The sequence below is a fragment of the Rattus rattus genome, chromosome 5 (genome assembly GCF_011064425.1).
Source record: "Rattus rattus isolate New Zealand chromosome 5, Rrattus_CSIRO_v1, whole genome shotgun sequence".
Lineage (NCBI taxonomy): Eukaryota > Metazoa > Chordata > Mammalia > Rodentia > Muridae > Rattus > Rattus rattus.
Window position 1 is genome coordinate 62,931,139 of NC_046158.1, and position 27,389 is coordinate 62,958,527.

Genomic DNA, 27,389 nt, shown 5'->3' on the forward strand with positions numbered 1-27,389 from the left:
TTTTGAAAAATATTCAACTGCTGTAGATTATTTTTGCATCTTAACAGCTGTTTTAATTTTTTTTAACCTAGTGATAAGCAAATTCTTATATCATTTTTTCATATTTATGTCTGATTATAATCTGTTCCAGTATGTTCCATAATAATTATAAACAACATTAAGAAGCACCTACCAATTAAGAAGTACTCAGCACACATGTGTGGCATCAACTAGAAATTGCTTCTCTTAATTTGGAGAACAAAGGAATAAGGTACAGACAGTTTTTTTTTCCATCTTTATTACTTGGGTATTTCTTATTTACATTTCTTTCTTTTTTTTTCTTTATTAACTTGAGTATTTCTTATTTACATTTCGATTGTTATTCCCTTTCCGGGTTTCAGGCCAACATCCCCAACCCTCCTCCCTTCTATGGTTGTTCCCCTCCCATCCTCCCCATTACCGCCCTCCCCCAACAATCCACGTTCACTGGGGGTTCAGTCTTAGCAGGACCAAGGGCTTCCCCTTCCACTGGTGCTCTTACTAGGATATTCATTGCTACCTATGAGGTCAGAGTCCAGGGTCAGTCCATGTATAGTCTTTAGGTAGTGGCTTAGTCCCTGGAAGCTCTGGTTGCTTGGCATTGTTGTACATATAGGGTCTCGAGCCCCTTCAAGCTCTTCCAGTTCTTTCTCTGATTCCTTCAACGGGGGTCCTATTCTCAGTTCAGAGGTTTGCTGCTGACATTCGCCTCTGTATTTGCTGTATTCTGGCTGTGTCTCTCAGGAGCGATCTACACTTCTGCACTTCTTGGCTTCATCCATCTTATCTAATTGGGTGGCTGTATATGTATGGGCCACATGTGGGGCAGGCTCTGAATGGGTGTTCCTTCAGTCTCTGTTTTAATCTTTGCCTCTCTATTCCCTGCCAAGGGTATTCTTGTTCCCCTTTTTAAAGAAGGGTGAAGCATTCACATTTTGGTCATCCTTCCTGAGTTTCATGTGTTCTGCCCATCGAGCGTAATTCAAGCATTTGGGCTAATATCCACTTATCAGTGAGTGCATACCAAGTGTGTTTTTCTGTGATTGGTTTACCTCACTCAGGATGATATTTTCCAGCTCCATCCATTTGCCTATGAATTTCATAAAGTCATTGTTTTTGATAGCTGAGTAGTATTCCATTGTTGCGATGTACCACATTTTCTGTATCCATTCCTCTGTTGAAGGGCATCTGGGTTCTTTCCAGCTTCTGGCTATTATGAATAAGGCTGCTATGAACATAGTGGAGCATGTGTCTTTGTTATATGTTGGGGCATCTTTTAGGTATATACCCAAGAGAGGTATAGCTGGGTCCTCAGGTAGTTAAATGTCCACTTTTCTGAGGAACCTCCAGACTGATTTTTAGAATGGTTGTACCAGTCGGCAATCCCACCAACAAAGGAGGAGTGTTCCTCTTTCTCCACATCCTCACCAGCATCTGCTGTCACCTGAGTTTTTGATCTTAGCCATTGTTACTGGTGTGAAGTAGAATCTCAGGGTTGTTTTGATTTGCATTTCCCTTATGACTAAAGATGTTGAACATTTCTTTAGGTGTTTCTCAGCCATTCGGCATTCCTCAGCTGTGAATTCCTTGTTTAGCTCTGAACCCCATTTTAAATAGGATTATTTGTCTCCCTGAGGTCTAAGTTCTTGAGTTCTTTGTATATTTTGGATATAAGTCCTCTATCTGTTGTAGGATTGGTAAAGATCTTTTCCCAATCTATTGGTTGCAGTTTTGTCCTAACAACAGTGTCCTTTGCCTTACAGAGGCTTTGCAGTTTTATGAGATCCCATTTGTCGATTCTTGATCTTAGAGCATAGGCCATTGGTGTTTTGTTCAAGAAAATTTCTCCAGTGCCCATGTATTCGAGATGCTTCCCCCACCTTTTCTTCTATTAGTTTGAGTGTGTCTGGTTTGATGTGGAGGTCCTTGATCCACTTGGACTTAAGCTTTATACAGGGTGATAAGAATGGATCGATCTGCATCATTCTTCTACATGCTGGCTTCCAGTTGAACCAGCACCATTTGCTGAAAATGCTATCTTTTTTCCACTGGATGGTTGTGGCACCTTTGTCAAAAATCAAGTGACCATGGGTGTGTGGGTTCATTTCTGGGTCTTCAATTCTATTCCACTGGTCTATCTGTCTCTGTACCAATACCATGCAGTTTTTATCACCATTGCTCTGTAATACTGCTTGAGTTCAGGGATAGTGATTCCCCCAGAAGTCCTTTTATTGTTGAGGATAGTTTTAGCTATCCTGGGTTTTTTGTTATTCCAGATTAATTTGCAAATTGTTCCGTCTAACTCTATGAAGAATTGGTTTGCAATTTTGATGGGGATTGTATTGAATCTGTAGATTGCTTTTGGTAAAATGGCCATTTTTCCTATATTAATCCTGCCAATCCATGAGCATGGGAGATCTTTCCATCTTCTGAGGTCTTTTTCAATTTCCGAGGCTTGAAGTTCTTATCATACAGATCTTTCACTTGCTAGGTTAAAGTCACACTGAGGTATTTTATATCATTTGGAACTATTATGAAGGGTGTCGATTCCCTTATTTCTTTCTCAGCTTGTTTTCTCTTTTGTGTAGAGGAAGGCTACTGATTTATTTGAGTTAATTTTATACCCAGCCACTTTGCTGAAGGTGTTTATCAGGTTTAGTAGTTTTTTGGTGGAACTTTTGGGATCACTTAAGTATACCATCATATCGTCTGCAAATAGTGATATTTTGACTTCTTCCTTTCCAATCTTTATTCTTTTAATCTCCTTTTGTTGTCTGATTGCTCTTGCTAGAACTTCAAAAACTATATTGACTAAGTAGGGAGAGAGTGGGCAGCCTTGTCTAGTCTCTGATTTTAGTGGGATTGCTTCAAGTTTCTATCTAATTAGTTTAATATTATCTACTGGTTTGCTGTATACGGCTTTTACTATGTTTAGGTATGGGCCTTGATTTCCTATTTTTTCCAGGACTTTTATCTTGAAGGGATGTTGAATTTTGTCAAATGCTTTCTCAGCATCTAATGAAATGATCATGTGGTTTTTATCTTTCAATTTGTTTATATAGTGGATTATGTTGATATTTTTCCGTATATTAAGCCATTCCTGCCTCCCTGGAATGAAGCCTATTTGATCATGATGGATGATTGTTTTGATGTGCTCTTGGATTCAGTTTGCAAGAATTTTATTGAGTATCTTTGCATTAATATTCATAAGGGAAATTGTTCTGAAGATCTCTTTCTTTGTTGGGTCTTTGTGTTGTTTAGGTACAGGAGTAATTGTGGCTTCATAGAAGGAATTCAGTAGTGCTCCATATGTTTCAATTTTGTGGAATAGTTTGGATAATATTGGTATGAGGTCTTCTATGAAGGTCTGATAGAATTCTTCATTGATCTGGGCTCTTTTTGGCTGGGAGACTTTTAATGACTGCTTCTATTTCCTTATGAGTTATGGGGTTGTTTAACTGGTTTATCTGTTCCTGATTTAACTTCGGTACCCATGGTATCTGTCTTCGAAATTGTCCATTTCCTGCAGATTTTCAAGTTTTGTTGAATATAGGTTTTTGTAGTAGGATCTGATGATTTTTTAATTTCCTCTGATTCTGTGGTTATGTCTCCCTTTTCATTTCTGATTTTGTTAATTTGTGTCCTCTCGTTAATCTGGCTAAGGGTTTATCTATCTTGTTGATTTTCTCAAAGAACCAGCTTTTGGCTCTGTTGATTCTTTGTATAGTCTTTTTTGTTTCTACTTGGTTGATTTCAGTTCTGAGTTTGATTATTTCCTGCCTTCTACTCCTCCTGGGTGTATTTGCTTCTTTTTGTTCTAGAGCTTTTAGGTTTGCTGTCAAGCTGCTGCCATATGCTCTCTCCTGTTTCTTTCTGCAGGCACTCAGAGCTATGGGTTTTCCTCTTAGCACAGCTTTCATTATGTCCCATAAGTTTGGGTATGTTGTACCTTCATTTTCATTGAATTCTAAGAAGTCTTTAATTTCTTTCTTTAATTTTTCCTTGACCAGTTTATCATTGAGTAGAGCATTGTTCAACTTCCATGTATATGTGGGCGTTCTTCCCTTATTGTTATTGAAGACCAGCTTTAGTCCGTGGTGTTCTGATAGGAGGCATGGGATTATTTCTATCTTTTTGTATCCGTTGAGTCCTGTTTTATGACTGATTATATGGTCAATTTTGGAGAAAGTACCATGAGATGGTGAAAAGAAGGTATATCCTTTTGTCTTAGGATAGAATGTTCTATAAATACCTGTTAAATCCCTTTGTTTCATGACTTCTCTTAGTCTGTATATGTCTCTTTAATTTCTGTTTCAATGATCTGCCCATTGATGAGAGTGGAGTGTTGAAATCTCCTACTATTTTTGAATGAGGTGCAATGTGTGCTTTGAGCTTTAGTAAGGTTTCTTTTATGTATGTAGGTGCCCTTGTATTTAGAATATAGATATTTAGAATTGAGAATTCATCTTGGTGGATTTTTCCTTTTATGAATATGAAGTGTCCTTCCTTATCTTTTTTGATGACTTTTGGTTGAAAATCAATTTCATTCGATATTAGAATGGCTACTGCAGCTTGCTTCTTCAGACCATTTGCTTGGAAAGTTGTTTTCCAGCCTTTAACTCCGAGGTAGTGTCTGTCTTTGTCTTTGAGGTGTGTTTCCTGTAGGCAGCAAAATGTTGGGTCCTCATTGCATATCCAGTTTGTTAATCTGTGTCTTTTTATTGGGGACTTGAGTCCATTGATGTTGAGAGATATTAAGGAATAGTGATTGTTGCTTCCTGTTATATTCGTGTTTGGATATGAGATTATGCTTGTGCTTGTCTTCTCTTCGTTTTGCTGCAAAACGACTAGTTTCTTGCTTTGTCTAGGGTGTAGCTTGCCTCCTTGTGTTGGGCTTTACCATTTATTATCCTTTGTAGGGCTGGATTTGTAGAAAGATATTGTGTAAATTTGGTTTTGTCATGGAATATCTTGGTTTCTCCATCTATGTTAATTGAGAGCTTTGCTGGATATAGTAACCTGGGCTGGCATTTGTGTTTTCGTAGGGTCTGTATGACATCTGTCCAGGATCTTCTGGCTTTCATAGTCTCTGATGAGAAGTCTGGTGTAATTCTGATAGGTCTGCCTTTAGATGTTACTTGACTTTTGTCCCTTACTGATTTTAATATTCTTTCTTTGTTTTGTGTATTTGGTGTTTTGACTATTATGTGACGGGAGGAATTTCTTTTCTGGTCCAATCTATTTGGAGTTCTGTAGTCTTCTTGTATGTTTATGGGCATCTTTTTCTTTAGGTTAGGAAAGTTTTCTTCTATGATTTTGTTGAAGATATTTACTAGTCCTTCGAGTTGGGAGTCTTCACTCTCTTCTATACCTATTATCCTTAGGTTTGATCTTCTCATTGTGTCCCAGATTTCCTGAATGTTTTGGGCCAGTAGCTTTTTCCATTTTCCATTATCTTTGACAGCTGTGTTTGATTTCTTTTTTTTTTTATTAACTTGAATATTTCTTATATACATTTGAGTGTTATTCCCTTTCGGTTTCGGGCAAAATCCCCATCCCCCTCCCCTTCCTTATGGGTGTTCCCTCCTCACCCTCCCCCATTGCCGCCCTCCCCCAACAGTCTAGTTCACTGGGGTTCATTAGCAGGACCCAGGGCTACCCCTTCCACTGGTGCTCTTACTAGGATATTCATTGCTACCTATGAGGTCAGAGTCCAGGGTCAGTCCATATATAGTCTTTAGGTAGTGGCTTAGTCCCTGAAAGCTCTGGTTGGTTGGCATTGCTCTACATATGGGGTCTCGAGCTCCTTCAAGCTCTTCCAGTTCTTTCTCTGATTCCTTCAACAGGGGTCCTATTCTCAGTTCAGTGGTTTGCTGCTGACATTCGCCTCTGTATTTGCTGTATTCTGGCTGTGTCTCTCAGGAGCAATCTACACTTCTGCACTTCTTTGCTTCATCCATCTTATCTAATTGGGTGGCTGTATATATGGGCCACATGTGGGGCAGGCTCTGAATGGGTGTTCCTTCAGTCTCTGTTTTAATCTTTTGCCTCTCTCTTCCCTGCCAAGGGTATTCTTGTTCCTTTTAAAAGAAGGAGTGAAAATTCACATTTTGATCATCCGTCTTGAGTTTCATTTGTTCTAGGCATCTAGGGTAATTCAGGCATTTGGGCTAATACCACTTATCAATGAGTGCATACCATGTATGTCTCTTTTCTGTGATTGGGTTAGCTCACTCAGGATGATATTTTCCAGTTCAACCATTTGCCTACTGAATTTCATAAAGTCGTTGTTTTTGATAGCTGAGTAATATTCCATTGTGTAGATGTACCACATTTTCTGTATCCATTCCTCTGTTGAAGGGCATCTGGGTTCTTTCCAGCTTCTGGCTATTATAAATAAGGCTGCTATGAACATAGTGGAGCACGTGTCTTTTTTATATGTTGGGGCATCTTTTGGGTATATGCCTAAGAGAGGTATAGCTGGATCCTCAGGCAGTTTAATGTCCAATTTTCTGAGAACCTCCAGACTGATTTCCAGAATGGTTGTACAGTCTGCAATCCCACCAACAATGGAGGAGTGTTCCTCTTTTTCCCCATCCTCGCCAGCATTTGCTGTCACCTGATTTTTTGATCTTAGCCATTCTCACTGGTGTGAGGTGAAATCTCAGGGTTGTTTTGATTTGCATTTCCTGATGACTAAAGATGTTGAACATTTCTTTAGGTGTTTCTCACCATTGGCATTCCTCAGCTGTGAATTCTTTGTTTAGCTGTGAACCCCATTTTTTAATAGGGTTATTTGTCTCCCTCGGTCTAACTTTTGAGTTCTTTGTATATTTTGGATATAAGGCCTCTATCTGTTGTAGGATTGGTAAAGATCTTTTCCCAATCTGTTGTTGCCGTTTTGTCCTAACCACAGTGTCCTTTGCCTTTACAGAAGCTTTGCAGTTTTGATGAGATCCCATTTGTCGATTCTTGATCTTAGAGCATAAGCCATTGGTGTTTTGTTCAGGAAATTTTTCCAGTGCCCATGTGTTCAGATGCTTCCCTAGTTTTTTCTTCTATTAGTTTGAGTGTGTCTGGTTTGATGTGGAGGTCCTTGATCCACTTGGACTTAAGCTTTGTACAGGGGTGATAAACATGGATCGATCTGCATTCTTCTACATGTTGACCTCCAGTTGAACCAGCACCATTTGCTGAAAATGCTATCTTTTTTTCCATTGGATGGATTTGGCTCCTTTGTCAAAATCAAGTGACCATAGGTGTGTGGGTTCATTTCTGGGTCTTCAATTCTGTTCCATTAGTCTATCTGTCTGTCTCTGTACCAATACCATGCAGTTTTTATCACTATTGCTCTGTAATACTGCTTGAGTTCAGGGATAGTGATTCCCCCTGAAGTCCTTTTATTGTTGAGGATAGTTTTAGCTATCCTGGGTTTTTTGTTATTCCAGATGAATTTGCAAATTGTTCTGTCTAACTCTTTGAAGAATTGGATTGGTATTTTGATGGGGATTGCATTGAATCTGTAGATCGCTTTTGGTAAAATGGCCATTTTTACTATATTAATCCTGCCAATCCATGAGCATGGGAGATCTTTCCACCTTCTGAGGTCTTCTTCAATTTCTTTCTTCAGTGTCTTGAAGTTCTTATTGTACAGATCTTTTACTTGCTTGGTTAAAAGTCACACCGAGGTATTTATATTATTTGGGTCTATTATGAAGGTGTGTTGTGATTTCTATGGAATCTTCTGCTCTTTAGATTCTGTCTTCTATCTCTTGTATTCTGTTGGTGATGCTTGTATCTATGGCTCCTTGTCTCTTCTTTTGGTTTTCTATATCCAGGGTTGTCTCCTTTTTTGTTTTCTTTATTGCTTCTATTTTCATTTTTAATTCCTTCACCTGTTAGTGTTTTCCTGTAGTTCTTTCATGAATTTTTGCATTTCCTCTCTGTGGGCTTCTGCTTGTTTTTTTTTTTTTGTGTGTTTTCCTGCATTTCTCTAAGGGAGTTCCTTATGTCTTTCTTGAAGTCCTCCATCATCATGATCAAATGTGATTTTAAATCTAGATCTTGCTTTTCTGGTGTGTTTGGATATTCAGTGTTTGCTTTGGTAGGAGAACTGGGCTCCGATGATGCCATGTATTCCTGGTTTCTGTTGCTTTGGTTCCAGTGCTTGCCTCTCTCCATCACGTTGTCTGTGGTGTTACCTTGTTCTGCTATTTCTGACAGTGATTAGACTGTCCTATAGGCCTATGTGTCAAGAGTGCTGTAGACTTGTTTCCCTGTTCTCTTTCAGCCAGTTATGGGAGCAGAGTGTTCTGCTTTCAGGTGTGTGTAGTCTTTCCTGTCTACTGGTCTTCAGATGTTCCTGTGGGCATGTGTACTGAGTCTACCAGGAAGGTCACTTGGAACAGAAAAGTTGGTCTTGCCTCTGGTCTCAGGCCTGGAGTCGCTTCTCAGATCAGGGTGTCAGCTCTCCGTGAGGGCAACAATCAGAAGGACCTGCCCCACCTTTGCTCGGGACCCTATGCACAGGTGGCCCAGATGGGGCTAGGCGTTTTCATATAGTGTCAGAAATGTGGGCAGAGAGTAGTCTCCTCTGGATTCCCAGGTGTGTCTGCCCCTCTGAAGGTCTAGCTCTCTCTCCAGTGGAATTTGGGTGCAGGGAACTGTTTGACTGGATCCCTGCAGATCCAGGCAGTGTCTGGACCACAGCTATGAGTGCCCCAGGTGCAGACAGTTTTGACTTACTTAATGTGACAATGATTAAACCTGGATTAGGGTTTATACTTTAATGATAAGGTTTCAGAATGGTGGCAGAAATGTCTTCTACCCAGATGCTGCTGGGACATCACTCTGCTGATGGAAGAAAAGATGATGATAAGGAGAATAGATCAGGAAAACACACACAGACACACACAGACACAGACACACACACACACACACACACACCACACACACCACACACACATACACACACACACACACACAGGAATGAGATATAGTTAGAAAATAATAATTGGCTAAAATGCTATTAAGATTTCAAGTTTATCCCTTCAGGTGTAAACCCTTGAGGGTTAAGTTCCTTGGGACTCTGTCTGTGAATGATTGTGTGCTCCTAGGAGAAGGTCCCTTATTCTGTGCAGTATATGAACCAATGTTAAGTTTGGGGTTTCACTCTTCATGTCTAGATATGTCAGGGTAGGAGGTTTTTCTTTCCCACATATTTACAAAGTCATTGTCTCAGAATGATTATCATCATGAAGAAAGTCAGATCTTCTATCTTCTAGAAAATGACCATTGCCTTAAAAGTAACTGACAGAGCTGCAGAAAGGATATCCACAAAGAAGTGAGTACCGTGGGCTTTGGACTTAGGAAGTTTTGAAACATGATGGAGAAACAATAATGGTGTGAAATGGGGGTACATGGTCTCCTACCCCTAAAATTTTGGTATTTTACTCACAGAATTATCAGAGTCCATAATTGTTTTGTGTGTTAAATTATAAGAATGACATAGCGATGTTGGAAGATGTTCAATGTGTGCTTTGAGCTTCAGTAACATTTCTTTTTAACGTTTGGGGCATAGATGTGTGTGTGTGTGTGTGTGTGTGTGTGTGTGTGTGTGTGTGTGTGTGCATGTGCATGTTAGGTATGTTCATATGGGTGCCAGAGAAAAGCTCAGGCTGCTATTCTGTACTATCCACCTTGATTTTGCAGACTGGGTCTTTCACTGGTATGGCTTTCCAAGTGGGAAAGACTGGTTGGTTGGTGAGACATTCTAAGGGATTCTGTCATCTCTGTCTCTCCTGACCTAGGACAATATGCCCATCCCATTAAGTCTAACTTTTAAAATGTAAATTCTAGGAAGCAAATTTCTACTCATGTTTGTCGGCCAAGAATTTCAAAAACTGACTCATTTCCAAAACCATTTAATATGGTTTCATTATCTAACACAGAGTAAGATTATAAAAAATATAGGTAATTTTTAGTACATCTACAATTTTAAAATCAAAGGATGTATTAGATCAATATAGCAATATAATTTGTAAAATTTTTATTTATTTATTTATTTTATTCACTTTACATCCTGTTCACTGCCCCCTTCAAGTCATTTCCTCCCACATCCCTTCCCCAGTGCATCCCTTATTTTCCTCTGAGGAGTGGGTGCCCCTGCTGGGTAATTGTTCCACCTTGGTATTTCGTGTCTGCTAGGTTAGTTGCTTCTTCCCACACTGAGCCCTGATAAAGCAGCCAAGGTAGTAGAACATATTCCACATACAGGCAACAGTTTTTGGGATTGCCCCCATTCCAGTTGTTTGGGACCCATATGAAGGCTAAGCTGCCCATCTGCTACATATGACTAGGAAGGTCTAGGTCTAACCTGTGTATGTTATTCGGTTGATGACTCAGACTCTGAGAGCCCCATTATCCTGTCTACAAGAAGTGCAGGCATGGGGGATGGAGCAGAAATTGAGGGAATAGACAATCAGTGTGTGGCCCAACTTCAGAGCCATCCTATGGGCAAGCACCAATCCCTAATACTATTAATGATACTCTGTTATGCTTGCAGACAGGAGCATATTGTCCACTGAGAGGCTCTATTTAGCAGTTGACTCAGACAGATACAGACACCCGCAGCCATACAGTGGATGGAGCTTGTCGACTCTTATGGAAGAATAAGAGAAAGGATTGCAGGTCCCGAAGGGATAGGAACTACACAGGAAGACCAAGACATAACTCTTGATGTAAGAGAGTTCAGATTCTAAAAATCTCAAGGTATAAGTTGCTGAAGTATATGTAGGATTTTTGCACAAATGTCAAGATCTACTAGATAGGAATATCGACATTGAGCACTGCTGAGAGAGTTCTATAAGAGACCTATTTAGGACAATCTGCCACTGATTTCAAAATCACTTGAGTTTCGCAAGTCATAATTCTTATTCTTTGGATGGATCCCAACTGACAAATGGAAGAAAAGAATCAGACTGTCATGCCTGCGTTTGTCTTCCTTGGCATTACAGATAACCTCCATCAGAAGATTGTCATCTTCATCATCTTTTCCTTTGTTTATCTTGTCACTCTTGGAGGTAATGTGGGGATGATAACTCTCATATGGTTGGACCCCAGGTTGCACTCGCCTATGTACTTTTTTCTCAGCCACCTGTCCTTTGTAGATGTGTGCTCCTCTTCTTCTATAGCTCCCAAGATGCTAAAGCGACATTTTGCAGAGAACAAAGCCATCTCTTTTTGTGGGCTGTGCAGCACAGATGTGGTTCTTTGGTCTCTTTGTGGCAACTGAATGCTGTCTCCTGGCTGCCATGGCATATGACCGTATGCAGCCATCTGTAAGCCCTTGCTGTATACACTTATTATGTCTCCACATCTCTGTGTGTTGTTGGTTATTGGGCCTTATGCCATTGCTCTTATAAGTACAATGACACATACAACTTTGACATTTTGCTTACCATTCTGTGGTCCATATATTATCAACCACTTTTTCTGTGACATTTCACCATTGCTGTCTCTAGCATGTGCTGACACCAAGTTCACTAAGGTAGTGTTTTTTGTTTTGGCTGGAGCAGTAGGTGTGTTCAGTGGTCTGATCATCCTGGTATCCTATGTCTGCATTTTGATGGCAATTTTGAAGATTCAGACAGCTAATGGGAGACGCAAAGCCTTCTCAACTTGTTCCTCTCACTTGGCAACTGTCTCTATCCTGTATGGGACTCTTTTCTTCATCTATGTTCGACCCAATGCCAGCTCCTCCTTGAATATTAATAAAGTGATTTCCTTATTTTACACTCTGGTGATCCCCATGTTAAATCCTGTCATCTACAGCTTTAGGAACACAGAGGTAAAAGATGCATTTAGGAGAAATTTGCAGAAGAAGCACTTCCTAATAGGTGCTTAAGATAGAATTCTCTCTATGACATACGTTAACTTGTGAGGGCAAAATGTAAGACAAAGACTACTAGAGTGAGAGCAAGAGGCTGCAAGTGAGTCCTCGTTCTGCCTGATCACAAACTGTCACACAATTTCGTGGCAGAACTTGATGGATACCACCTTACAGATTTATCACTTTTAGTCAATTTAACTGCACATTGAAATGCTTTAGTTAAACATGCATCTTCAAGGTGAGAATCATATTTTGAACACAATATTTTATATATTTCCTGATCCAAATGAAACTGAAGTCATGGAAAGTTCAAACTCTGGCAAAATTTTACACATTTCCCCATTTTGGATAAACACAGTCCTAGGAAGAGAAAATACATGCAGTCTTGTTGCTTTTAAGACCTACTTCTATGTGTATGGATATCTTGCCTCATGTATGTAAATGTAACAAATGAAAGTGTCTGAAGTGTCAAAATGGGATGGGATCCCCTGAACTAGAATTACAGACAGTTGTGAACTACAACTTGTGTACTGGGAATTCAACCCAGGCTCTCTAGAAAAGCAGCCAATGTTCTGAATGTTTTTTTGGTACAAGAATTTAAAAGTGGCTTTCAAAATATCTGGAACAATAAGGTTTTGTAAAATTTGCTACTTTTGTTTCAAGTGCCATAAACATGTTATCTGCTAAAATTTTGAAATGGAATGTAATGAGCTGCAATATATCATCTACCTTAAAGAATAATTTGACTGTGCTTTCCTCTTTGTCTCCCTTTCTATCTTTGTCTTTGTATCATTCTTCTCTCTCTCTCTCTCTCTCTCTCTCTCTCTCTCTCTTTCTCTCTCTCTCTCTTTTCGTGTGTGTGTGTGTGTGTGTGTGTGTGTGTGTGTGTGTGTGTGTAGGCATGTGGAGCCTTCAGATTTTGCTCAAGGCAGGCTCTCTTGTTGATTTATCCACACACTAGGAGGACTAGACCATGAGCTTCTGAAAAATTTTCTGGTTCTGCTCCACATCCTGTTGTAAAATCGCTGAGGTTATAGATGTGAACTATACAGCAGTCTTTAGATGGGTCGTAGGGGATCTGATATCTGGACCTAAGTTTATGTGAAAAAACACCTTTTAATGTTTGAGCTATTTTTTTTACCTCTGATAACATCTCTTTCATAGACTTTATTAGGTCATATCTTCACAGAAACACATATTCTTAACTTCATTATCAAGTCTTATTTATGCTATCACTTTTTGCAACACCTACTTTTTTCACCAATCCCTTTAAGAATGTATCACACTAAATGTAAAATTGGAACAAAAATATCTATAAGCACCTAAGAAATTCACTGAGAATTGCATCTACAATACTACCATTGAACCAGATGCTAATATGTTAGTTTTACATATACAAATATGCTACTAGTTTTATGCTGGCCTATTTTCTTTTACTTCAAACACAAAATATAAAGTGAATGTTATTTTACTATTTAGCCATTCTCATTTATTAATGATCAGAAACTTTAGATCTTGCTAGTTTTAAGTGACTTTCTGAGGGAGGGAACAAATAAAACTAATATTTTACAGTGCTTTTGTTTATCTGTGGTGGCAGACATCATGAAAGTCACATGCAGATTGCTTTTTCCTCACCTAATTTTGCTAGTGTTTCTGTATTGAATGTGTGGCCCAAGACAGTTCTCCTCTGTGCAGTGCACCTGAGAGAAGCTAGAAGTTAGACACCTGCTTTACACTGTCTACCTCAGTAAGAACATTTTGTTCTGTGGAGGTAAAGTCAGGCTGCAGTTTACCAGAGAAAGAGAGAGGTTTTTTGTTTGTTTGTTTGTTTGCTTCATTTTTGTTCTTTTGTTTGTTCTTTTTTTTGTAAAGCAAGACTGTTTAGAAGAGTCATTAAACCTCACTAACTCTTTCCTAGCTGCCTTAATACCATTTCTTAAAGTTCAAGTCTTTCAGTCTTAAAGTGTTCTCTCTCTCTCTCTCTCTCTCTCTCTCCTGACTGTGTAGCTCTGGCTATCCTCAGACTCATTAAATAAACCAGGCTGGCCTTGGACTCACAGAAATCTTCCTGCCTTTGCCTCCCTGGTGCTAAGATTAAGGCATGCACCAACAAGCCTTGCTTTCCTTCTTCCCAAGCTTTGATATGAGACTTGAAGATGTTGTGAATTCAGCTTCTTTGTTCTCATTCTTCTCACAGGCTTTTCTCAGGCTTTTCTTTCAAGTTGCCTGGTCATTGATTGAAGGCAGCGGTCTTGTTCTTCCTTATCTGATTTTAAATTAGGTAAGATATTTTTTAAAAGATGTATGTTTGGCCAACTTATTCCTGAAAATGTCTCACAGTCATTAAACATTAGAAAAAAAAACACCTCATGCTGAAACCACAATAAGACACCTCATTAACTGACATTGATTGGAAATAGATGTACCTGAAGATCCAGCTATACCTCTTGTGGGCATATACTCAAAAGATGCTCCACCATGCCACAGGAGCACATGTTCCACTATGTTCATAGCAGACTTATTTGTAATAATCAGAAGCTGGAAATCACCCAGATTTCTCACAGAGAAGAATGGATAGAGAAAATGTGACTCATTTCCACAATGGAATATTACTCAGCTATTAAGAACAGGACATCATAAAAAAAAAAAGAACAGGACATCATGAATTTTGCAGGCAAACAGAACTAGAAAATATCCTGCATGAGGTAACTCAGACCCAAAATAACATGCATGGTACATACTCACTAATAAGTAGATATTAGCAAAAAAGTACAGAATACCCAGGATACAATCCATGGAACTCAAGAAGTCTGACAAGTCGAAGGGCCCGAACAAGGATGACATAATCCCACTTGGGAGGGAGAAGAAATCAATCATGGGGGTGGGGGTAGAGGGCAGGACCTAAGTGGGAGAGGGGACAGGAAGGGAAAGAGGGGAATATGATCAGGTAACAGGGGTGGGGGGTGGGGGACAGGACTGAAGCCCTCAGGGACAGCAGAAAGAATGGAAACAGGCAACCTCAGGATTTAGGAGGGTTGTGTGTGTGTGTGTGTGTGCCCTCTAGAAGGTATCAGAGACCTGGGAGGTGAGAAACTCTCATGTATCAAGAGGAAGGACTTTAAATGAAATGCCCTGCAGTGGGCAGAGGGAACTTGTAGAACTTATCTCCAGTAGAAAGACAGGGCATCAAGTGGAGGGATGGAGTTACCATCCCACAGTCAAAAACTCCGACCTAGAATTGTTCCTGCCTGAAAGAACTGCATGGACAAAAATAGAGAAAAGACTGAGGAGAAGATGGTGCAGTGACTGGCCCAAATTGGGATCCAGCTCAGGGGTAAGCTCCAAGGCCTGACACTAGTACTGATGCTATGGTGTGCTTACAAACAGGGACCTATCATAACTGCACTGCAAAAAGGCCCAACAAGCAGCTGAAAGAGTCAGATGCAAATATTTATACCCAACTAATGGACAGACTCTAGTGACCCCTGTGATTGAGTTAGGGAAAAGCTGGAAGAGGAGGGTGACCATTATAGGATGAAGAACAGTCTTAAATAACCTGAACCCTCGAGATCTCTCAGAAACTGAGCCACCAAACAGGCAGCTACACCAGCTGATATGAGCCCCCCAACACATGTACGGCAGAAGACTGCCAAGTCTGGACTCAGTCAGAGATGACGCAAATAACTCTAGAGAGACTTGGAGCCCCAGGGAATGGAGAGGTCTAGTGGAGTGGAGGGGGTGGGGACATCCTCTTGGATCTGGGGAAAGAGGTGTGGGATGTAGAGCAGGCAGAGGGTAGACTAGAAGGGAGATAAAGTCTGGACTGTAAAAAATTATTAAAGAATAAATTGAAATTAATAAATGAGAGAAAGAAAGAAAGAAAAGCAGGAAGGAAGAAAAGAAGAAGTCTCATTGAATGCCAACAGGGCTGTGATAAATGAAATAGTCAGAAGGTACATTTTTAAAACCACTATGGAAACCTTTGTAGAAGTGGTTCAAAGTGGAAATAGAAATGCCATAAAAATCTAGCCATATCTTAATGGATTCATATCTAAAGTATGTATGATGAAACTCACATATAAGACCCACCCATGATCTTTATTACAATGCTACTAACAATTACCGAGATAGAATAACATTGTGAGTGTCCATCAACCAACAAATAAGAAAATATTGTTCACACACACAATACAATAGTAGTCATTCATTAAAACCATTAAATTGTTCTATTAATGACAACATGCATAGAAGCAAATAACAATCAATATATCCAAATAAAATTTAATTAAAAGTAAAAAAAAATAAATCAAAGAGGGATCTCTTGGTAAAGAAAGCTCATGGAGAAATACACACATGTGCACAACATGCACAATTTTCTCAGAAATGGTTTCTCTGAGATAAGACACATTTATGAAAAAATCACCAAGTATTGCTGAAATTATGTTAATTTTGCCTCTTCGGGTGTATATAAGCCTTTGAGGTTTTAATTCTTTGGGGACCTGACTCTGAACTATTATTTATTTTCAGAATGAGTTACCTGATTGTGTGCAGTACGTGAATCAGGGATTGTCTCTTCATGTCCTTAATGGGAAGTTTATTTTCTTCACTAACTGCCTAGAATCTCTCAAGAGACGGTTATCACCATGCAAGGTGTTTAATCATTTTTATTCCAGAAAATGGTCATAGCTTTTGAAGCAGTTAAAGGTGATACAGAAAGAAGTCAGTACATTACAGTTTGGACTATGGTATGTGTTTGAAATATGGAAGAGAAACATCAGAATACATCTGAACTTTGAAACTCCATTTTGCAGATTCTTTGAAGGGATTAGGCTTCGGTAGTTTGTTCCCATTGTCATAAGACTAATTCACGGCATGTGTGGAGTTTTCTTAATTGATCCACCTGGATTTTGAAAAATTATATAAGATATTTTGAATACAAATGTTCTATGTTGAAAATTTCTAGGAGATTTTAAATATCTCATGGTTTTTCTTCATAAATGAGAACAAAAAGTAGTTAGGTGTGTTTGGAATGATATATAATAATTAACAGAGCCATTCATTTCACGATTTATGCATGCATCAAAACACTACCTTATAAATGCAAATGTAAAACTTTCATTATAATTTACAATATAAATTATCTATTGTAGTAATTGTATTAATAATGCTTAGAGGAAAGCTAAGACTACATTAGACATGATGGGTGCAAAAATTTCTCTCCATAGAAGATTCAAAGAAACATATTTAAATGAACACATAAATAAAACTTAGATAACTAGTGATTGCCAACAAAATATAAGAGGCAGATACATACTATATTATCTTTATCTCCACAGAATACATAGCTGTAAATGTCTGACTAAAACTAGAAACATTCAGTCACATATGAAGATTCTAATGAAAATTGGGATCAGTCTCTGTTACTGCACTGAGGTAGTATTTTGCAAGGAGCCTTGATATTGTAAGAAAAATCACAAATTAAATAGTTTGTCACTATCAAGTATTTAAAATTATATAGTAAGCTAGAAAATTGTGGATAATATATTGCTGAATTTTTGTTTATTCAAGGAGAGACATAATTGATTCTCATAAATAATTTTTATGTAAATCATTCTATGTAATCATATTGTTCTATAAATCTGAAATGGCTTAGACTTTCTTAACTGAAGTATTCTCTTTAATACTTATCATTTACAGTTATTATTTCTTTCTTTTCTTTTCTTTCGGAGCTGGGTACTGAACCCAGGGCCTTGCGCTTGCTAGGCAAGCACTCTACCACTGAGCTAAATCCCCAACCCCTAGTTATTATTTTATATATGTTATCACTGTAGTTTATTTATCAGCAATGATGAGAGTTTATATAAAATAAATGAAATAATTATTTAACTCAGTAAATCTTAATTTCCACTACAACATTGAGTGTCAGATCTCTTAATCTCAGAGGATGAAACTCTTATATATATCATATTATTAAAGTTATGCATCTTAGTTGAGAAATACCAATCCTTCCTTTTATTTCTTCTCTACTTTACATCTAAGATTATTGATTTTTCATGTCCCTTTTAAAATGGTATCTATCCCATGGCTTATATATAGTTTTCTTTTTAAAGAAAGACCTTAACGAATGTGAACAATTTCATCTTAAGACACATTTCAAATCCAATTGTATAATTAATGTGATGGAATTTAGATCATATGCCTAGACAGTTCTTAGAGTTATAGAACGTAAGCGTATAAAGGCTGAGTTGCCAAATTTTGTTCAGAGTGTTTGTAGAATGGCCCAGAAACAGAATTTAGAAATACTGCCAAGTACAAGAATATTGCCCTACTATCTGTTACAAACCTGCTCAAGGCAACTTGTCACTGAATTAAAACATCATTTGTAATGTTGGCGATCCTTTGTCTCATAACAGAACTGAACTGACCATGGAAGAAAAGAATGAGACCACAGTGAGCGAGTTTCTCTTTCTGGGCCTCACGAATCATCTCCATCAGAAGATTGTACTTTTCATCACGCTCCTCTTTGTTTATCTTGTTACACTGGGGGGCAACTTGGGTATGATCACTCTAATATGGGTAGACCCCAGGCTACATACACCTATGTACTTTTTTCTTAGTCATTTGTCCTTTGTAGATATGTGTTCCTCTTCTTCTATAACTCCTAGGATGCTGTGTGATATATTTATAGAGAAAAAAATCATCTCCTTTGTGGGTTGTGCTGTACAGTTATGGTTTGCTGGTCTTTTCGTGGGAACTGAATGTTTCCTCCTTGCTGCCATGGCATATGATCGGTATACGGCCATCTGTAAGCCTTTACTGTATACTATAATCATGTCCAAAAGAGTCTGTGCACAGTTTGTCTTAGGACCTTATTTTCTGGCTGCTATAAATATCACAACACATACAACATTGACATTTTGCTTACCATTCTGTGGTCCCAATACCATCAACCATTTCTTCTGTGATATTTCCCCAATGCTTTCCCTGGCATGTGCTGATTCCTCCATCAACAAGATAGTTCTTTTTGTCTTGGATGGAACAATAGGAGTCCTTAGTGGTCTGATCATTATAGTCTCCTATATCTGTATTTTGATGGCTATCTTGAAGATCCAAACCACTGATGGGAGGATGAAAGCCTTCTCTACCTGTTCATCTCACTTGGCAGCTGTCTCCATCCTGTATGGAACTTTGTTCTTCATCTATGTTCGACCTAATACAGATTCTTCACTGAATACCAATAAAGTTATTTCTCTATTTTATACTGTCATGATTCCCATGCTGAACCCCCTGATCTATAGCTTGAGGAACAAGGAAGTGAAAGATGCAATCAGAAGAAAAGTACAAAGGAAACATTTTCCAAGAGTTTGGTAAGGCCAAACTTTATTATGCTATGCCTTAGATGCCAGTGCCAAAGATATACATTATAAAGACATATAAAAGGGGTTGGGGATTTAGCTCAGTGGTAGAGTGCTTGCCTAGCAAGCGTAAGGCCCTGGGTTTGGTCCCCAGCTCTGAAAAAAAAAAAAAAAGAAAAAAAAAGACATATAGAGATTCTTCCAATTAATAGATTATTTGAAGAAAATGAAGAATTTTCATTATCTTTTACTGCTTGCCTGAGTCTTTCTGATACAATCTGTTGCAAAATTCTATGAAGTTGGCCTGAGAACAAAAATATATAATTTTATAAAATAACATAATATACTTAATGAATAACATATTTATATATAACAAAAATGTACTTGGAAACAAAGGGTAAATATCTATATAATGGTAACAGTGTCTACTTTTCAATTAGACATAAAGACTAAAAATTTCATGAAACTAAAGCAACGTGAACTTGATTTGGAAGAAAGAGTGCAGGTCTTCAATATCATTCTCAATTTATAATTTCAGCATTTACCTATTTATTTATTTATTTGGGCATTATGTGCTTTGCCCACACATAGAGTTCAGAGTTGGTTTTCACCTTCCAAAATGTATGTTAGGGACTTAACTCAACTCTTTAGCTTGGTGGAAGATGCATTTACCCATGGAACTGCTTTACTCATTCAATTAGTGACTTAGAGATTGTTTCAATATTTGTTTTAGGGTTATTAGAAGAAGAATGTTGAAATTGACAACTCCAGTTGTGAGACAGTTTATATTTTCTGCCACATCAGTTCCTGGCTTCCCATTATTTTGAAGTTTTGTGTTTAGATCTTTGATTTTATAATTATTTAATGTTCATGATAAGTTCATCCATTTGTTATCATAGGCTTGTCTCCTCTATCCTTGGTCAGTTTATTTAATCTAGTACTTACTTGGTCTGATATTAACAAAACTCCATGGAGACATTTCATTTTAGAAATGGATGGTCATAGAAGTTTTAAGTGAGCTCCCAATGAAATTGGGTGAAATAAAAGAATTAAAAATCCTCTCTTCCTAATGGGGATGAACTAACATAGTACAACCCATGACATCTGACTTCACATAGTCTTCTCTCTTATGGACTCTTCTGTTATGAGTAGTTTCTAATTTCTAGTTCTGATCTTACCTCATACTTCTCAGCTTTACCTTTAATTCCAGCTCAGCTAAATTTCACTGGTATTTTTTCTAGAAGATTCTCTGTTTGGAAGTATTCTCACCTACTTAGCCTTTGTGACCTGCTATCCTTTAGGAGTCAATTAATTGATCTTATTTATTTATTTTTATGTAAAACATTCTGACCTGGAAGTAAGCAAATGATGCTCAGTACTGCTATGCACTTTTCTTGTCAATATCTTCTCTTCAGCTCTTATCTAGATGACTTTATGAAAATAAACACACAGTTACCCTGTGTTGGATACTATGACTTTATGCCACAGTGAACATCCTGCCACCTAAGCGAGCAACAAATCACTAGAAGAAAGGGCAGACAATATTAGGATCCCATTGAAAGTTACAAAGTATAAATCGTGTCAATGTTATTTCTCCAGAATGAAGAGAGAAAATTACATTAAGCAAATGACTATTCACTACATTAGTCCCTGCTGATAGAAAATAGGGTCCTCTTATGAGCTCATTGACTCTGAGGGAGGAAGATAGGATAGGAAAGTAGATAGTTGACTATTATAGATGTGTAAGAGGAAAGAAGGGAAGAAATAAAAGAGGTAATAGAGGAGATGAAGATGCCTATACATCACATGCACAGGTAAGGACATTTCAAGGGTAAGTATTATGCTGTAATGACTGATTTAAAAAATTAAAGGTAGGGGTTGGGGATTTAGCTCAGTGGTAGAGCGATTGCCTAGCAAGCGCAAGGCCCTGGGTTTGGTCCCCAGCTCCGAAAAAAAAAAAGTTAAAGGTGAACTCTTTGGTTGGTGGTTTAGTTCCTGGGAGCTTTGGTTGGTCCGGTTAGTTGATATTGTTGTTCTTTCTATGGGGTTGCAATCGCCTTCACCTTCCCCAACTCTTCTATTGCTGTTCCTGTACTCAGTCCCATGGTTGGCTGTGAGTATCTGCATCTGTATTGGTCAGGTGCTGGCAGAATCTCTCAGGGGACAGCTATACCAGGCTCCTGCGAGCAAGTGCTTCTTGGCATCAGCAATAGTATCTGGGCTTGGTGCAAGCAGATAGGATGGATCCCTAGGTGGGGCAGTCTCTGCATGGCCTTTCTTTCAGTCTCTGCTCCTTTTTTGTCCCTGCATTTCAGTAGATAGAAGCAATTCTGGTACACATAGAGGGACCCATAGCTCTAGCTACATATGTAGCAGAGGATTGCCTTATCTCACAGCAATGAGAGGGGACACACACACATACCCCAAACCCCAAAACAGAGAGTTTCATTAAGAATAAAACAGAGAAAGAACTGGAAGAGCTTGAAGGGGCTGGAGACCCCATATGTACAACAATGCCAACCAACCAGAGCTTCCAGGGACTAAGCCACTACCTAAAGACTATACATGGACTGACCCTGGACTCTGACCTCATAGGTAGCAATGAATATCCTAGTAAGAGCACCAGTGGAAGGGGAAGCCCTGGGTCCTGCTAAGACTGAACCCCAGTGAACTAGATTGTTGGGGGAGGGCGGCAATGGGGAGGGGGGGAAGGAACACCCATAAGGAAGGGGGGAGGGGGATGTTTTCCGAAAGCCGGAAAGGGAATAACACTCGAAAATGTATATAAGAAATATTCAAGTTAATAAAAAAAAAGAATAAAACATTGTTAGAATGTAACAATGGCCCCGATACTGTTGAAATCATGTTAATTTTGTCCCTTTAGGTGTGAGCTCCTGAGGCTAAGCTCTCTTGGGACCTGGCTTTGAGTTACTGTTAGCTCCAGATGAGATTCTTTATTTCATGCAGTACGTGGGTGAACACTCATCCAGGAATTCTCTCTTTATGATTTTCCCCACCAAGTACTTGGAAGGTCATGCTTTTCAGAAAGGCCATCACCATGTAGGCTGATGAATCTTCCTTTCTTATCCAAGACAATGATCAGTGTCTTTGAAGTGGCAAAAGAAGTTGCAGAAAGGATATTCATAAAAAAGTGAGTGTATTATAGGTTGACCTATATGAAACTTATGAAATATGGATGAAAAAGACCAGTGTCAGTCTGAATGTTAGAAACACAAAGTCCCATCCATGGACCTGAACACTGGTTCATGCATTTTCTTCTGAATTTTGAAAATTTAGAGTCATTTTCATAACAATGTATTATAGTTTTGAAAATTACCAAGATATTTTATGTTCTCTTGAATTTTGCTGCAAATATATACATGAGAAGGGTAATGTATGATAATTTATCAATGTGCCTTTCCATAATATATATTTAAAAACAATTCATTGTGTTTTAAAAAATGTGTATAGTTTTGTCAGTTTTAAATGAATAATTTTTCAATAAACAAGGTACAAAAAGCATTCTAGATCCTAACATAAAGGCACAGGCACAGGAAGAACATAAAGATTACATGACATATTTTCATGACATATTTTATGGAAGGCTCAGAATTACTTGCAATAACTAAATAAAAACAAACCAATAAGTGAATAGTCATTGCTTGAAACCTAGGTGCTGCAGGTACTTATGTTTACTCCATACAGTCACTTGAAATGGCATATTTCATGATCATGAACACCAACATTCTACAATGGGTAATAGTCCCCCTCCCCTAAATATCAGCTTAATGCTTATGAGTGCTGAAAAATATTTAGTTAGCATTATTCAAATAATTTCAATCACTTTATACTATTGAAAGTATTTGAATAATGTAGTCATCATCAGCTGTTTGAAAGCGTCATATATTGACCTACAGAAATTATCAATAACTTCAATACTGTATTTCTTTTATTTAAAGAACGTAATTTGATTATGTTGCAATTTTATTTTAATAAATTATCCTACATAATTCTCTTCTAGGACTTTTAAACATTAGCTCTTTTCTAATAAGCAAAAGCTTATCATGAATAAAAGGCATAGTCAATATTTCAAAAATTTAATTGGTTGATTTAAGTATGTCTACATAATAATCTTATATAAAGTAACAGAAACATTGAGATATAATTTTATATTATTTTAGCTTATTATGTAATTGATTTTTCTGCATAATTTCTATGGCAAATTGCTATCAGCATCAGATTTCTCTATCTGCTAGGTAAGTTTCATGTCCTTTAATGACATCAGCTAGTTTCAAAATCACATCTGTCAAAGACTTTGTACATTTTTTTCTTTTTATGGAGAGATATTTAAGAGCATGAATAGTTATAACTACCTGTAAACATAGTAATTCTCTTTTAAAATGTAATTATATTGAAGAAAATTTAGAACATAGAACTATATAATCTTTGTGGGTAGTTACCAAATCAAGAGAAATCGAGACTATGTACCCAAGATTTTACATCATACTTTCATAGCTGACCACCCACAGAAGCTACAAACAACCTCTTCCATTTCAATAATATTGTCCAATAATCTGTCAAAGCCTCCTTCAGAAAGCCTGTCATTCAATTAATAAATTTGTAGTTGTTAGTGGTTGTAGTAAAAGAATATACTTTTGTTTCACAACAGAACCCAACTTACAATGGAAGAAAAGAATCAGACTATTATAACAGAGTTTGTCTTCCTGGGCCTAACAGATCATCTCCATCAGAAGATTGCACTTTTCATCACACTCCTCTTTGTTTATCTTGTCACACTGGGGGGTAACTTGGGCATGATCACTCTCATATGGGTGGACCCCAGGCTGCACACACCCATGTACTTCTTTCTCAGTCACCTGTCATTTGTTGATTTTTGTTCCTCTTCTTCCATAGCTCCTAAGATGCTCTGTGATATTTTTGCAGAGAAAAAAAAGATCTCTTTCATGGGCTGTGCAGCACAGATGTGGTTCTTTGGTTTCTTTGTGGGAACTGAGTGTTTCCTGCTTGCTTCCATGGCATATGATCGGTATACAGCCATTTGCAAGCCCTTGCTGTATACTCTCCTCATGTCTCAGAGGGTATGTGTGCAACTGGTTGTAGGGCCATATGCCTTTGCTATTATAAACATCACAACTCATACAACCTTGACTTTTTGTTTACCATTCTGTGGTTCAAATACTATCAACCATTTCTTCTGTGATGTTTCTCCACTTTTTTCATTGGCATGTGCCGACCCCTGGATTAATAAGGTTGTGCTTTTTGTCTTTTCTGGAGCTATAGGAGTGTTCAGTGGTCTGATAATCATAATCTCCTATGTTAGCATCTTGATGACAATTTTGAAGATTCAAACTGCTGATGGAAAACGGAAAGCCTTCTCTACTTGTTCCTCTCACTTGGCAGCTGTTTCCATCCTATATGGGACTCTTTTCTTTATTTATGTTCGACCCAGTGCTAGTTTTTCCTTGAATATCAACAAAATGATTTCTTTGTTTTATACTGTGGTGATCCCTATGCTGAACCCTCTCATTTATAGCTTGAGGAACAAGGAAGTGAAAGGTGCATTCAGGAGAAAGGTACAAAGGAAGCATTTTCCAGCAGGTATGTAAGGTTGAATTTGGTAGTGCCCTGCCTACCAATGCATATGTATATTTTTAAAAGGACACTGGAGTGGATGAGAGCCTGAAGAAGGAGCCTGGTTCTGTCTATATACAGTTTATCTGAAACTGGGGCAGTTCTCATTATTTATCTGCCTCTGTCATATTTTCTGTGACATGATTGGCACTATATAATTATATAGAGGTGGTCTGGGAATGTACATATGAGTATATATTAGAAGATTGCTAGAAATCAATATTGGTATGATATTCAATCTTCTGACACTTTTAATTCAAGTATCAAAACTGCTGTTCATGATACTACAAATAAATTCAAAACAAAATTACAAGTGGTAGAAAGTGTTTTTACATATGTGTTGTCAGTTAAGTCACATCTATGATATATAAAGAATCATTTCAAATTAAAAACCACCACAGCAAAAGTAGATAACTAGACAATGAGGAAATAGGCAACTCACAGTAATGAGGATAATAATTATTTTTAAATAGTACAAAGAAAATACATTTAAAAATGTTAAACTTGTTTTTTGATCATATAGTCAAATTAAAAGAGCATTATAGTATGTTTTAGGGGAGATGAAATACCAAGTTGAAGGATTTCTCTAGTTTGACTCTTAGCCCTAGCTCTGTAAAAGACTTCAAAAGTGTCACAGTCCTTTGTCTATATATTTGTTGATTCTGTGTATATATGTGTTCACACACATGTTTATGTTTATGCTTAGGTGTGGGCATTTGTGTGGTCAGAAGAAAATTTGCCTGAGTCCTTTCTCTCCTCTAACCACATGCATTCTGGAGACTGAATTCAGCTTACTAGAATTTATAGAAAATGTGCTATGTCATCTAATACACCTCTACTTCTTAAATTTTTGTGGTTTTATTTTTTACTCTCTTCACAGAGAATAATCATCTTCAATGTCTCCAATGTTCTACCAACAATTCATGCAACTTACTCTTTAAGGAGAATGTGATGCATGTAGTAGAGATTATGGTTTGTTGGATGGTGATTGGTCAGTTATCTTCAGATCATGTTATGAAGAAATTTATGCATAATAATGTAATCTTGAGACATAATTATACATGCTCAAATTCCTGAGCATATGTCCTGTTTCTGAGATCTTAAAAACATTGCATACATGGCACACCAATACTATTGTGCCAGTGATTGACTAATACTGAAGTTTTGTAATCACTGAATAGGAACTAAGTGAAGTGTTTAATGTTCAGAAAACAGATTTAAATGTATAAGGAGGAGCGATTACCTCTGCTGCAAACATTATGTCTTTTGTAGTGGCAGTATTTTTTTGACACACCACATTCACTATACAAAGACTATAGCCACAGCTTTTCACCAACCTTGATTTTGTCTCATTAGTGTACTCCTTTCTTCTAGTAATCACATGAGTGTTTCTCAGGTCTTTTCAAGGACAGCAGTATTCAGATGACATATTATTTGATTTTCTATAATAAAAATTATCTTAGCATCCCCTTAAGGTATTTTAAGCCTTACAAAGTTTTTTCCAAACTCATCTGTGGAAGTCATATAATTTGTACCTTACGTGCTATACATTTCAAGTTTTCTGAGATCCAAAGATCCATTTAACCACCGTATTAATATATGTTCTTAGGGACTAAAGAGATGGATCAGAGGTTAAGAACACTGGCTTCTCTTTCAGAGTACCAGGATTCTATTCAGGACTCACATGGTGACTCACCACCAACTGTAACTCCAATCTCAGCAGCTTGAATCCTCTCTCTGGGCCTCTGTGAGCACTAGGCATGCATATGATACACAAACATGCAGATAGAACATCCTAATGAATATAATGTAATGTTATTAATAAAAAACCCACAGAAAAAGATCTGGAGGGAATACTAAAGTCTGGAGAATGGGGAGAATTCCATAAAGGAACTAATTAATAGGAGGAATATATTCTAATGTTCAGTGGCACAGTATATGGAATATAATTAACAACAAAGCATAACATATCTCATTTAGAAGACAGACTGCTTACAGGGATCTGTCTTCACACTATAACTTCATTCCATGGGGACTTCACTGAATATTGCAATGGACCTAGTTTTTCCATCCTCTATCTATTTGTGTTGTCCATGAATACCAAGAAATACTGTCTGACTTGGAAGGCAGTACCACAGCAGGCTGAAAATTAGGTAGGTCATCTTTACCCTCTATCCTGTCATTCATTACAATCTGTCCAGTATCATTCCAGCTCTGTAGCTAACTTATTGTAGGGGATAGTCCTCCCACTGTACCTCCATCCCCTTCAGGAGTCCACCAAACTTTGTTGTAGACACAGCATTCTTCCTTCTGGTGTGTTGTTTTAGATCTTCTTTCTCATCCTTCCCCATTCCTTCCTGTCAACTCCTAATAACTGGAAACACTTTCTACCTACAGGTAACCCCCAGTGAACACATCTGCCAGGAACTCATGTAGGTGAATCCCACTATCTTTCTTGTCTTCCATTATGATAT

The 27,389-nt window shown here is 37.9% G+C and overlaps 3 protein-coding genes across 3 annotated transcripts; all 3 read left to right on the forward strand.

Annotated features, from left to right (window-relative positions):
• Positions 1-10,978: 10,978 nt before the first annotated feature.
• LOC116900242 (olfactory receptor 998-like) lies at positions 10,979-11,923 on the forward strand. The gene is given in 3 exon segments (XM_032901993.1): positions 10,979-11,257; positions 11,259-11,340; positions 11,343-11,923. Coding segments are annotated over 3 exon segments (942 nt in total).
• Positions 11,924-18,334: 6,411 nt separating this feature from the next.
• On the forward strand, positions 18,335-19,279 carry LOC116900243 (olfactory receptor 998-like). The gene has a single exon (XM_032901994.1). The coding sequence runs from the start codon at positions 18,335-18,337 to the stop codon at positions 19,277-19,279; it is 945 nt and encodes a 314-aa protein (XP_032757885.1).
• A 4,666-nt stretch (positions 19,280-23,945) lies between these two features.
• LOC116900244 (olfactory receptor 998) lies at positions 23,946-24,890 on the forward strand. Its single transcript, XM_032901995.1, has one exon. It carries the CDS (start codon positions 23,946-23,948, stop codon positions 24,888-24,890), a length of 945 nt encoding a protein of 314 aa, XP_032757886.1.
• Positions 24,891-27,389: the final 2,499 nt, after the last annotated feature.

What these genes read in the sequence shown, in the direction of transcription:
- LOC116900243 (XM_032901994.1), top strand. Translation starts at nt 18,335, where the DNA reads ATGGAAGAAAAGAATGAGACCACAGTGAGCGAGTTTCTCTTTCTGGGC.
- LOC116900244 (XM_032901995.1), top strand. Translation starts at nt 23,946, where the DNA reads ATGGAAGAAAAGAATCAGACTATTATAACAGAGTTTGTCTTCCTGGGC.